The 13,876-nt window shown below is 42.0% G+C and overlaps 1 protein-coding gene across 1 annotated transcript; it reads left to right on the forward strand.

The window, feature by feature from the left end:
* The first annotated feature begins 348 nt into the window (after positions 1-348).
* On the forward strand, positions 349-13,770 carry elapor1 (endosome-lysosome associated apoptosis and autophagy regulator 1). The gene is made up of 22 exons (XM_037771386.1): positions 349-492; positions 2,130-2,250; positions 3,387-3,567; positions 3,663-3,810; positions 3,904-3,984; positions 4,081-4,186; positions 5,317-5,466; positions 5,837-5,925; positions 6,122-6,296; positions 6,867-6,995; positions 8,111-8,201; positions 8,305-8,410; positions 8,500-8,637; positions 9,129-9,392; positions 10,046-10,222; positions 10,306-10,456; positions 10,870-10,963; positions 11,178-11,279; positions 11,481-11,607; positions 12,583-12,761; positions 12,894-13,059; positions 13,147-13,770. The coding sequence occupies exons 1-22, from the start codon at positions 415-417 to the stop codon at positions 13,231-13,233; spliced, it is 2,940 nt and encodes a 979-aa protein (XP_037627314.1). The 5' UTR covers positions 349-414; the 3' UTR covers positions 13,234-13,770.
* Positions 13,771-13,876: the final 106 nt, after the last annotated feature.

The raw sequence follows: 13,876 nt of genomic DNA on the forward strand, positions 1-13,876 counted from the left end.
ATAAAAACAGGTCAACAGAGCAGACAACAAAATCACACACATCCACAGACAGAGACCAAGATAAAAATCCATGAGTAAAAGACTGTTATAATGAGCATTATAAAAGGCCAATTAGTCATCACAATTTAAGTACATTCAAAAGCCAAAGAAAAGAGGTGGGTCTTGAGCTGTGCTTTGAAAGACTCCGTAGAGGGAGCAGATCTGATGTGGTGAGGCCTACTGTGTTTCAACAGTCAGCCATTAAAAGATGATTCAGAGTAAGAACACCTGAGCCAATCAGCTGCCAGTATTTGTTATATTTGTTCACTGTTCAGAGTGAAGCCCCACCCCCAGCAGCAGCAGCACCTGAGGGTGCAGCCAGGTCAACCCTCAGCTGCTCTGTCTCCATCACTTCAGCACTGACAGCAGGCGACGATGCACCTGCGACACCTTTTACTCTGGCTGCTTTTAGCACAAAGCTGTGCGGAGTTGGAGCTGCCCATGTGCAAAGAGGTGAGGAGATTCAAATTGGTTTATTGTTTGGCATTTCTACATTATGAATAACAACCGACCCAAAGCTAAAATTACTCAGGTTTCAATTGTTCCATACATGTATATATATTAAGGTTTGATCAGGTAATTGATTATGAATGAGCAGCAGTTGGAAATGTCATTTAAATCCAGCAACATTTCTGAAAATGTTGAAAGATTTTGCCTCTTAAACAGCTTCACCCAGTTCCACATATGTATGATAATGCAGGGAAACCTGTTCAAGTTTGACTTTTAGCCTTTAAAATTAAAATTTTCTAATGGTATATTTGAATTCCAACAATCCCACAGTGTTGATTTTAGCAGGACAAGTAAAACACGTTGGCCTCCTTCACATATTGTGAGTGGGAAATGAACATATGTTTAGCAAGTGTTCGAACTACATTACATTAGTCACTTCTGCTTGCTTCTGGGTTTTTATGGTTATCACACACTTGTTGTACTAAAACATCCATATGTTACATCGTCTGCCATGCTCTCCTCGCCCTCTGTATCTGTTTCCAATTTGCATAGTAGTGCAGTTTGATATTACTCAAAACATTTCTTTTTTATCAGCATACTTTTACCACAGAGTTTGTGTAACTAAGATATGAGAGCTGTACAGGAAAAGTTAGCACAAGAGATCTCTTGTAGTTTGAGTCTATTGTAGCTTTTAGGTGATGATGATTTAGGGAAGGAGGTGAGTTGGTTTCCATGCCAGTCCATTGACCGTGAGGCACAGCGGTCATTATGTCCCGTTGCCTTGGTTTCCTCATGTTTGTTTAAAGGAGGCGATTAGGCTGCAGCACATCCCCACTTCGATGCATTTTTACATCAGGTCCTCCCACCCAAACACACGTTCATGTGATACCCCCGACCACAGCTAATGTGGCAGCTCTAATCGAAAACACAGACCCAGAGGAGTGCTGCTGCTGTGTTTCTGTTAACTATTAATCCCACAAGGCTGTGTGTGGCCTTGGATTAGTCTGGCTTTCCTTGGAATAATACAGCCCGCTGTTGACCAAGATTACACTGTGTGCTCGCTCGCGACTCAGAAGGTGTCAGATCATCAAGATGATAACCTTTGACGTTATGTCACATCTCAAATTACATAATTCCGGGTGGGACGGTGTTTGTCAGTCACCTACTGTCAGTATCTCCAAAAGCACGTCAAACAAATACAACAAAAGCTTTGCACCTGAGCTCCTGCTGTTACCAAAGTTCCGCGACAATGCTGAAAATTGCATGTTTACAGAAGGACTGGACTAATCAGCATTTCTACCCCCTTGGCTGAGCAAATAAACCCTGAAGGGAGTTTTACTGGTGCAGAGTAGCAGCAGCACATCCTTGATGAGTGAGATTAAAACAACAGTTGGGAAGGCCTCCTGGGCAAATATTAGCCGTGACTTTTATTTGGAAAAGAGGCTTGCCTGGTTTTGGAAAAGGAATTCCAAAGTTATAAAACAATCTGATGAGCTCATTTTAATGACAGCCCAATTTGCTCTTCACATGCACGCTGACTTTGTGTATCAATAAAAGTTATTTGATGTACTTCTATGGTGTGCATGTGGTGTGTTTTTATCCAGCTGTGTGAAACTAACACCTGTGTTTTGTCCCTGCAGTCGGATTATCACTTTGAGTACACAGAGTGTGACGTGCTTGGGTCACGATGGCGAGTGGCGGTTCCCAACAAAGCTGACATATGCACAGGCCTCCCAGATCCAGTCAAAGGCACTCAGTGCAGTGAGTGTCCTACTCTTATATCTCCTTTTATACATTTTATGCACACACTCAATCTGAATCACAGCTTTAAAGGAACAATGTGTAACAATTAGGGGGATCTATTGGCAGAAATGGAATATAATATTAATAAGTATGTTTTCTTTAGTGTATAATCACCTGATAATAAGAGTCGTTGTGTTTTCGTTAGCTTAGAATGAGCCGTTTATATCTACATAGAGAGCGGGTCCTCTTCACGGAGTCCACCATGTTGCACCGCCGTGTTTCTACAGTAGCCCAGAATAGACAAACCAAACTGTTTCCTGCTTGGGCCGAAGTCGATAACGTTACTCGCTCCTGTCGCCGCCGCTATCTCTTTTGCTTTACCACTCACTTCCCATTTTACACACACACTCTATGCACTGGCTCTGCTCCAAATGACCTACGTTACTCTTACAACAAATGGCTCTAGGGGGATATTCACATTTTCACGTCCACCACTGCAGCTCTCCAACATGCTTGGAACACGGGAGAGGCTTCAGTTGGCTGCAATCTCGTCACCTCCCCGCTAGATACCACCAGATCCTACACACTGGACCTTTAAAGGGGCAGTGTGTAACATTTCAGGGGATCTGAAACTAAGAATCTTTAGCTTAGAATGAGCCGTTCATATCTACATAGGGAGACGTAGTCCGCCATGTTTCTACAGTAGCCCAGAACGGACAAACCAAACACTGACTCTAGAGAAAGCCTTTCATGTTTTTACGTTACCTGAAGGCCACCGTAGTTCTCCAACATGCTTATGAAACTGCAGAAATGTGAGCCGCAGAGTGCAAAACCGTGGTCCCGCCAGCCGCCGTCTGACCTCCGTTGCTCCCAAAGTAGTGTTATTATGGATGGATTAAGGATGACCTCTGAGGGAGGCGAACGGCGTCACCACGGTTTTGCACCACAATCTTGGAAAGGAAGGAGTGAGAGGAGGGGAACTCAGTTGGTTGCAATCTACAACCACGCCACTAGATGCCACAAAATCATACACGCTGTATCTTTAACATGTAAATCTTAAATTGTTACCACACTTTATCCTCTATCTGTCTCTTGTCAAGTTGTCGCCATGATACATTTCCAATGTGGCCTCTCTCTTTCTTTTCATCTCACAGCCTTCTCCTGTAGCGAGGGGGAGTTCCTCGACATGCAGTCGCAGCAGTGCCAGAAGTGTGCTGTAGGCACCTACTCTCTGGGCACCGGCGTGGCCTTTGATGAGTGGGACAGCCTGCCGTCTGGTTTTGTCACCCACGGGGTGACCACGAATGGCAATGATGACCCCACAGACTGCTCCAAGTTAGTATATACCTCAGCAGTTGTTGTTTTTATGAGTCTTGGTTTCTTAGTTTCAAGAAAATGATCAAACTACTCTGCTGCTGATGTTTCTCCAGCTCAACCTGGATACCAAAGGGTGATTACGTAGCCTCAAACGCAGATGAGTGCACTGCAACTCTGTCCTACGCTGTGAGCCTGAAGAAACCTGGAACCGTGTCCTTTGAATATTCCTACCCTGACAGCAGCATTTACTTTGAGTTCTTTGTAAGTGTTTTAAAATGACTGTTGATGTTGACAAAGATGGCTGTTTTTAGGTGGTTTGTTTGGTCACCTCTGGATCTTTTCTCCCCACCGTAGGTTCAGAATGACCAGTGTCAGTCTACAGACTCTAAGAGGAGGTGGATGAAGATCTCTGAGAGCAACTTCAGCAAATACATGGTTTGTCTGAGTGTAGCACTTCATTACATTCTGGATAATTCAGATTAGAGGAGCTCTCTTTTGTTCCTCCCTCATGTTCACATTCACTCTGTGCAGGTTGAGCTTAACAGCGGCAACAATGTGCTGTATTGGAGGACGACTGCGTATACTCTGCAGGGCAGCACTGTCAATCCCGTGCTGTTAAGAAACATCGCCATCTCAGGTAGATCATGATGTTTGTGTGCAGCAGTCTTAAAGAGGACCTATTATGCTTTTGTGGTTAGTCCCTTTCCTTTTAGTGTGTTATATAGTTTTTTGTGCATATAAAAGGTCTGCAAAGTTTCAAAGCCCGAAGTCCACTCCAAAGGGAGTTACTCTCCCCCACAGAAACACTGCTCCTGAACTGTCTGAAACACCTCGCTTGAAGCATGGATGTATTAAGAGAGCTGGAAACAGCGTTGGAGACGGCTCTCGTTCATTCCTATGAGAGTTACTCAGTGAGCATGAAGCCAAAATGGCTCAATTGCCGAGTGATAAAGTACCCGGATTATCCGGTGATCTTCCGCATTCACTGGGCCCACAGAGCAGGCGCAGTAGCATTTCCTTTAACTCCGCCTCCCAGCCCTCGCTCCAGCCTCGGTCTGGGTCTCATTCACATGAACAGAGGAAAGGAAATAACTCTGGATTTAGCTATTAGTGCTTTTTACAGCTTTTAGGACCTAATGATTTAAATAAGGGCTATTAGAGTGTTCGTACTGGGAAGTTGATTTACCTCAAAAAAAATTATCCGCTGAGTTACAGACATCTCTTTCCCAATGTAAGTCTAAGGGAAAAAATATTTTTTTTGCCCAAAGGCATCACTTGACGGACACGGACGTTGTAGTACCACCGTTTGGCCAATACGGAAATTTGCTTCACAGTGCTCTTCCTGGGGGCTTGGCTTGAAGTCCCGCCCTTTCTTCCGTAACATGGTGATGTCACCAAGTAACACATTTTGCCTAGCGACTAGTTTGGCATGCCCTCTAACAAAGCTAGCGGAGCTGGAGCGGAGTCCGAAGAGTTTGGTTCGGTTGACCAATCACAACAGTGGGCCAGCTGACCAATCAGGGCAGACTGGGCTTTTTGGGAGGCAGGAGCTAAAACAGAGCGTTTCAGACAGACAGAGGGTGAAAAGAGGTGCTGCAGCACAGCCGGTCTGAGAAAAGTAAAGTGTTTTTTAAACATTAAAGCTTGTAAACATGTTCAAGTAAAAACTCCAAATACAATTATGAACATAAAAATAAGCATAACAGGTCCTCTTTTAACTCCTTTTTCCTGGTAATGATTGCAAGTTGATTGCTGGTTTTCTTCCAGGGGTGGCCTACACATCAGAGTGCTTCCATTGTAAACCCGGCACACACAGTGCCAAACCAGGATCCGCCCGCTGTACCCCCTGCCCTGCTGAGAGCTACTCCAACAAGGGTGCCACCGTTTGCCATCAGTGTGAAAAAGACACATATTCAGGTATGCATGTTTGCATTTTAACGCTTTGTCCACAAACTCCAGTCATATCATTGATCAACGTACTCTTTAACTCGTCATTTGCATGTTGTCACACACACACACACACACACACACACACACACACACACACACACACACACACACACACACACACACACACACACACACACACACACGCACACACACATACACACACACACACACACACAGACACCAACGCACACACACACGCAAGGTAATCTGCATGCAAATACTGCATTTACTGCCTAAGTGTGTGAGGTTTGTCTTATCTCTGGATCTTAATGTGAGCTGTGTGTTTTCCCTCGTCCCCGCCCGCCACCACCCTCTGGCTCGGTTTCTGTTTTTCCAGAGGCTGGTTCAGGGAGCTGCAAACTGAGACCTGCGTGTACAAACAGTGACTACTTCTACACCCACACTCCCTGTGACTCTGAGGGAAAGGTAAAGTAGAAAATGACATGACGTGTGTGTGTGGAGGCAGAGTTCAGTAGAGGCAAACACACAAACAGAGGGAGATTTCACCTTGAAAGTATCTAGCAGCCATCTGGTGTAACTATTAGGTTTCTTTACATATGAATCATCTGGGCATCTGGTGGCTTTTTTCATGTATTCATGTCTGCCTCGCTGTGTGTCTCAGACTCAGCTCATGTACAAGTGGATCGAACCAAAGATCTGCAGTGAAACTGTTAAAGGAGCCGTGAAGCTGCCCGCATCAGGGGAGAAGCAAACCTGCCCTCCGTGTAACCCGGGTTTCTTCGTCACCAACTCCACCTGTGAACCCTGCGACAGAGATTTCTACTCAAACGGAACAGGTACAGAATCAGTACACTCCTTATACTCTATCTTACATGCATGTCAGATTTATTTTGTACTGTCATACATGTGTACTTACCAAAGCTGTTGATCATTTGACATTAAAATATCAGTTAAAGGCACAGTGTGTAGGATTTAATGGCATCTAGTGGTGTGGTCGCAGATTGCAACCAACTGAGTTCCCCTCCGCTCACTCCTCCCTTTCCAAGACTGCGGTAATGTGAGCCGCCGAGTGCAAATACACTGCAGAGTGATTATACACTAAAGAAAACATAGTTATGGATATTATGTTCCATTTCTACTAATAGATCCCCCGAAATGTTACACACTGGTCCTTTAATATGGTTTTAATAAACGATAATTTACAACCTTTGTGCTAAAAAGAGTCAGCAGTGTTGCTGTAGAAATTTTAAATTGATTAGATGTGTTGACTGCAGAGTAATACATGTAAAAAAATATCTATATATATAAAACTGTCAAAAAAGTTTGAACTCTGAATGTTTCCTGTTTTATTTTCCATTTTTTTAATGTGTTCCCTGACATAATAACACATTATTTACTCACAACAGCCTGTGCTAAGTGCCCCGTGGGCACGGAGCCAGTGGTGGGTCTCGAGTACAAATGGTGGAACACAATGCCGAGCAACATGAAGAGCACCATCTTCCGCAGAGAGTTTGGCGACTCCGAACACAGCACGGGTGAGAAACTTCATATCAGGCAACACAGACAGCACAGCAGCAGAATGATAATCACCACAGTCAGAAAGAAAATACTCTAAAAGCACAGAACAGAAGGGTGACAGAATTACTAAAACAGCCAGAGGTTGAAGGACAAATGAACATCCAAAAAGCAATTATAGTGAATAGGAAAAATGTAAGATAAGGACAAAGAGATATGGAGAGTAAAATACAGGATGTAGTGCATAAAATATTGTTCAAGTACAAAGGTTCAAAAGCTGGTAAGGTTATTTTGTCAAACTACTATTTCTAAGGTAAAAAATTTACTTACGTGTTCAAACTCTGCATTACTTATAGCACTGGTTCACAACCTGGGAACTCCTCCTCTCCTCCTTCTTAAAAATATATACAGTTGGCCTATATCTCAGAATTTTATTCATTTCTGTGAAGAAAAATAAATTAAATTGTTTGAAATTTTTTAAGTTTGGATTATTATTTAATATATAAACAGGATAAAGGCACGGTGAACACCTGAACACAAGTTATACTCACAGAGCCTTCCTCTGCTAAACAGCGTCCTCGTCCTGCTTTAGAAAAGTACCCAGTTAAAACAACCAAAGAACTAATAGAACAATGGCCAAGTATCAGGAAGAAGACAACATTTGAATTTGTCAAAAAAGAAGCCTATTAAATGTGTATGATTGTTAAAACTTAAAAAAAGACATAATTCAGACAGATAATTGTATTAAAAGTTCCTAAAAATTACAGGAAAAGTCATCTCTGATGCAATATTCACAGGAAATAATCTGCTCAAATTTGCTAATTTTTCACAAACTTCCTGCAGTTATTGTGTTCACTATTTGGGTTAAATGTACAGTTTATCAGGTGTTCTGTACTGTTATTGTTATGCATTGAATATAATGTAAAATATCCATAAAAAGTATGATAGAAAAGTGGTCAGTTTGGGGACAACTGACATGTGGTAGTAACTTATGGTTTGATCATAATTTACAGTATAAGTATGTTAGAGGAGTTATTTTAAAGATGGTGCACCTGAATTATTGTGTGTCTGCATTACTAGAAGGATAGCATTGAAGTGTGTTACTGTTTTGTTTTAATGTTACTTGTTACGACAGCATGGGAGGTGGCTGGAGAGTATGTCTACACCACACCCGGGGATCAGGACACAGACTACCTGATGCTCACGCTCAACGTCTCTGGATACAGGTGAGAAGTCAAACATGCTCCCTAAAGGAATTAAGCATCTATATAAAGTATACACTGTATCCCAGTTGGAAAACACTGAATGAAACATCACTTGTTTCCACAGGCTGCCTCAGTCCGTGACCAAAGTCAGTGAAAGCAGCGAACTGTCTCGCATCACCTTCGTCTTCGAGACCACGTGTACAGCCGAGTGCAAATTTTACTTCCTGGCAGTGAGGAGAAATGTTCCAACACGTTAAGAAGTAAAGCTTGCCATCAGAATGAATATGTATATATGAGGTATGTATGTATTTCTCTGCAGGGTTATAACCAGTGGAATAATGATGTGGTGGAGAATTGGAAAGGCAGCAACAGCAAACAGTCGTACTCCTACGTGATCCAGAGCAACAGCACCGTCAGCTTCACCTGGACGTTTCGACGAACGGAGGAACTCGACGTGGTGAGACACAATATCACTCTTGATCTATGACCCTCCAACAGCTTTAGTCCCTCAGCCTTAAAAATCATTTTAAAGTAATAGGTAGAAAAATATTAATTGCTGTCTCATTCAGTTCCCTTCATCCTATATATATATACTCTTGTCTCTCTCATTGTTTCTCCTTTTTCGTTTCTCCCTCGGTACAACACTTTATTATGTCTGATTTTAAAGGAACAGTTTGCAAATTTAGCGATAAAATATAGGGAATTCATTTACAAATTATGGCTGTAATACGTTCAAAATTCTCACTAAAATTTTTTACGACACACTGCTGTAGCATCATGTTTGCTTTTTGCTGATTTGTGGAGTGTTTTAGCACTGAGAGTGAGTTTGCAAGTGAGTGGGTTATTGCACTGAACTCTAGAGGGCAGTTTGGAGCTTTGTGTCTACTTTGAAACACAGCACATGAACTACATGAGAACTGAGACACCTTTGTGTTTGTCTCCCATCAGGAGAGGAAATACAGCGCTGATGCTGCAAAGATCTTCTCCATCCACATCACCAATGTGATCGGTGGCGTGGCCTCTGAGTGTCGCCGCTGTGCCCTGAGCTCCGTCGAGGCCGGCTCCGCCTGTGTTCCCTGCCCGCCGGGACACTACATGGTCAATGGGACCGGAGCGTGTAAGAGCTGCCCGCCGAACACCTTCATCAGGGCCAATCATCCTGTTGGAGAGGCCGCTTGTGTTCAGTGTGGACCAAACACACAGAGAAACAAGGTAATGATGGGAACAAAATCTGAGTCAAATTCTTGACTAAATCTATTACTGTTACTAAATCTATGTATGCAGGACTGTTGAGGACACAGAGGTCATGTCCATGGGGTTCTTTGTAGGTTTTTGGTGTTTTAACGACCTGAGAGGAATTTACTTTTACAAATACTCACAAAGGGTGTGCATTGGGCTTTAAAAAGGAATACAAATTTACATAAAATATAATTAGACAGTTAAATGAATAAAGAAAACAGGATGTGAGATTTTTTATTATGTCTGAACCCTTAATATGAAACCAATAGTACGCAAATTGCATGCTATTTCCAGTGAAATCGTACAGTATGCAACATTGGAGTTGGACACTACGGCATACTTGCCTTCTTTTAAAAATATTTCCCAAATATATATATCGACCCACATCATGTAGCCTTCACATATCTAATTTTAAACAAGACAAAAACACAGTTCTAAAAACACAAAAAAACAAATAAACTTCACGGATAAGACGCTCTCTACTGTAACAGCAGGTAGAGTAAGGTGTTTACATGCCTCCGTATTCCAGCTGATATCGGCCTTTTGCAGTTGTTTTATTTCCCACAGCCCGTACATGAGATTATTCCACCCACTGTAAACACAATACGTACCTCTCCATCCTGCAGGCCTACACAGCTTGTCTCAGCGACTGTGCGTTGGACGTGCAGACGAACGGAGGCGCGCCGCTGCACTATGACTTCTCTCCTCTGTCCAACGTCACTGGCTTCCACAGCAGCCCCCGCTTCACCAGCAAAGGCCTGAGATACTTCCATCGCTTTAATCTGGGTCTGTGTGGGAAAGAGGTGAGAAGCTAATGACTTTTTTTTTCTTTGTAAAATTGAGTTTGACGTTGCATTTAAACCTGCTGTCTGTGTTTCTCTTACAGGGCAGAGTGCCGGCTACCTGTGTGGAAAATGTGACAGAGGGCGGGAGAGAGGTCAAAGGTTACGTCTGTCAGTCCACTGTGGTTCCCTCTGACATCAGGAGTCAGAGCGTGGTGTCCACGCAGCCGTTCATCATCGGTGACTCACTGATCGGTACGGACTGAATGCTGCAGAACATCTATTACTGTAAAAGAGAGGAAATGTTTACACAAGTTATTCAACACTAAATTTATTAACAAGTGGAAAAGTGTGTTAAAAATTATATAAATTAAGGGCAACACACATTGCCATTTATGTTATATTGTTTAGTCTGCTGGGATGTAGGATAATATCTATAGGCTAAAAAGAGTCCCTCAGATCTTCAGGTAGACTGTTCTTATAGTCTAGTTTTACCTTTTCAGGCTTCTAAAATTTCTAAAAGTGAAAATCGCTCTTTGATTAAATGGCTCACATCTCACAGACATATGCAGCCTGTATCAAAGGGTCGAGACATACATCGCTTTGTGGGATTGCTTTAGATTGTGTGCATGTTAGATAAATACGCTGCATGTCCTCTTATTCTGAAGGTGTGACCACCGATACGAGCCTCAGTAGCATCTCATCTCCAACATGGCTGTTTCCCTCTGCGTCCGGCCTGCAAGATGTCATCTTCTATTACAAGTAAATCATTTAATTTGTTGCACTCATCCATTGTGGTACTTTCAAATACATGTTTTTTGATAGTAATAATAATAATATACTGTATGTGATTTTATTTTATCAATATAAACATTTGATGCTGGAAGTTTTATTATGTGTTGAAGTATGAAATGTAATCAAGAATCAGTCTAAAATATATCACATATAGTGGAAGTTAAGACCTTTCTGTCTCCAGGTCCAGTGAGACGACTCAGGCTTGTAAACAAGGCCGATCCTCCACCGTCAGACTGAGATGTGACCCCACAGTGACCGCTAAAGACTACATCACGCTGCCGAGGTATCTGTCACTGTGACCAAGCTCAACTTTTGGCCTCACAAGAGTTGTCCGGACAATATTTGATTTTACACACATAATGCATTACAACATGTCACATGCTGAGCTCTGAGAATCTGAACTGTGGACAAAGTGACTCCTCTGAGATGATTTTCATCACGTAAAGAGTGTAATAATCTCTCTTATCTCTGTTTTCCTCCACAGTAACTGCTCAGAGGGGACGTGTGATGGTTGTACTTTCCACTTTCTGTGGCAGAGCCAGCACGCCTGTCCACTCTGCACCAAAAACCACTACAGAGAGATTGTCAGCGCTTGCATCCAGGGAATACAGGTAATGCAGCGCAGGCACAGACATATTGACAAAATTAATTTGACCTCCTCACAAACCCATCACAGGTCCATCACAAACTTGTGTTGTGTGGGGAGAAATCATAGACTGTATATAAGAAGTTGACGTAGTCACAGTGACAGTGAGAACTGAAGCCAATGCTGTAGTGTCTTAAACTTGCATTCTTTCTAATAGCCAGCAGGGGGAGACTCCTCTAGTTGCAAAAAGAAGTCTGATTATATAGAAGTCTACGAGAAAATTAGCCTACTTCTCATTTGATTTATTACCTCAGTAGACATTGTAAACATGAATTTATAGTCGCAATCGCTAGTTTCAAGTCTTCTTCAATACAGCATGATGTTCATTTAGTAAATTATGGTCCCATTTAGAGTCAAATAGACCATAAAGCAGGGCATGCTTTAGGGCGTGGCTACCTTGTGATTGACAGGTCGGTACCACGGCGTTGTCCGGTGTGGGAGTTGTCCGTGTTTTTGTCTTTAACTCTTTCCCAGTGTGTTTTCAGTTCAAATTTTCCATTTTATATGATCATTTAGCCCCGTCTTACATTTCACTTAAGGTACTATAAGTGCGATACGGACACAGTGAAGCACTGGAAAACACAGATACATCATGTTTTATGTTACTTCTTAGGGACATTTAAAGGAATAGTTTGACATTTTGAGAAATATGATTATTTGCTTTATGGCAGAGAGTTAGATGAGAAGATTGATACACTCATATGAAGCTACAGCCAGCAGCCTGATAGCTTAGTTTAGCATAAAGACTGGAAACAGGGGAAACAGCTAGACTGGCTCTGTCGAACGGTAGCAAAATCTGCCTACAAACTCCTCTAAAGCTCCTTATTCCTGTAAGGAAAAACACTGAAAACAATAGGATTCAAGTCGTTAACTGATATGTGACCAAGGCATCTCTTACTATCTGTGTGTGTGTGTGTGTGTGTGTTTGTGTGTGTTTCAGAGAACCACCTATGTGTGGCAGCAGCCGTTGCAGTGTTACGGCGGAGAGTCACTACCGGAACAAAAAGTCAGCGCTTGTGTGACTCTGGATTTCTGGCTCAAGTTCGGCGTTTCCACGGGAACCATCGCTGCTGTGCTGCTCATCAGTATCAGCTGCTATTTCTGGAAGAAGACACGCAAGTGAGACTGCTGACCTTCACATTTCCTTTAGTAGCACTGATATGTCATACTAGTAAATAAGATTAAAGCTAATAGTATGAAAACTCCAAACTGTAATTTGTGTTGACAAGATGCTGTTCTCTCTGTCTGCAGGTTGCAGTATAAGTACTCCAAGCTGATGATGAGCTCTGGGGGTAAAGAGTGTGAGCTGCCTACTGCAGACAGCTGTGCAATAATGGAGGGAGAGGACGCAGAAGATGACCTCATGGACCTCACCAAGAAATCCTTCTTCACCAAAATTAAGTCCTTCTCCCGAGAGGTCAGTGACTCCTACGTTCACACACATCAAGCTACCTATAATGCAACTTCTTCTCATGCTTTGTGTTATTTTCAATGTGTTTTTCAGAGGACAGCAGATGGATTTGACTCAGTTCCACTTAAATCATCATATTCACGCCAATTCATAGAAGAGGAAGACTCAGATAACGCTTAATTCAGAGGATGAACGGATCCTTCTACCGGAGTGCAGGGGGAGTGTTAAACTTTAGATAAACAGCTCCAAGAGAAAACAGAGATGGGCTGTTGAATGCATTTTATTTATAAAAGATATAGGTTTACTGCGGGAGTTTTAAAATAATGTTAAGAATGACCTTTTTTTTTTTTATTATTTGTCATACATTAGACAATATAATAGAAAGTCTCCATATTGGGGATATCCTGTATTTTTAAAGCCCAATGGTGTATTTTAAAATGCTATAAAAACCAAGCTGTGGATTGAAGTTACAATTATGGTAGATGTTTGAGACTGTGTACATTTTACATAACTGTGAGTGTGTATTTCATTTTGTTTCTATTTTCTTCTTTTATTTTTATTAGGTTTGTTTGTATGTTTTTTATTAGACCAGCCATCCAGTTCAGTCTTAATGTTGAATTATATTTGCTACAGCTTCTGATAACTTTTTCTGCACCCTAAGGTTATGATAAAATCTTGCCTTATTGTGAAGTAAAGACATTTTGTACAATAAAAAAACAACAACAAATGTATATCTCTAGAAATTAGGAATAACCTCTTGTGCTGCCTTCAAGTACTCTTCGTAAGATCATATTGCAAAGCATGAAAATAATTTCACATTATG

This window comes from Sebastes umbrosus, chromosome 6 (assembly GCF_015220745.1).
Source record: "Sebastes umbrosus isolate fSebUmb1 chromosome 6, fSebUmb1.pri, whole genome shotgun sequence".
Lineage (NCBI taxonomy): Eukaryota > Metazoa > Chordata > Actinopteri > Perciformes > Sebastidae > Sebastes > Sebastes umbrosus.

Bases quoted from the DNA above. Each gene is read 5' to 3' on its own strand.
- elapor1 (XM_037771386.1), top strand. From the start codon at position 415: ATGCACCTGCGACACCTTTTACTCTGGCTGCTTTTAGCACAAAGCTGT. The intron at 5,926-6,121 runs GTAAAGTAGAAA...TGTGTGTCTCAG, and splicing joins CCTGTGACTCTGAGGGAAAG to ACTCAGCTCATGTACAAGTG. The intron at 13,060-13,146 runs GTCAGTGACTCC...TGTGTTTTTCAG, and splicing joins TTAAGTCCTTCTCCCGAGAG to AGGACAGCAGATGGATTTGA.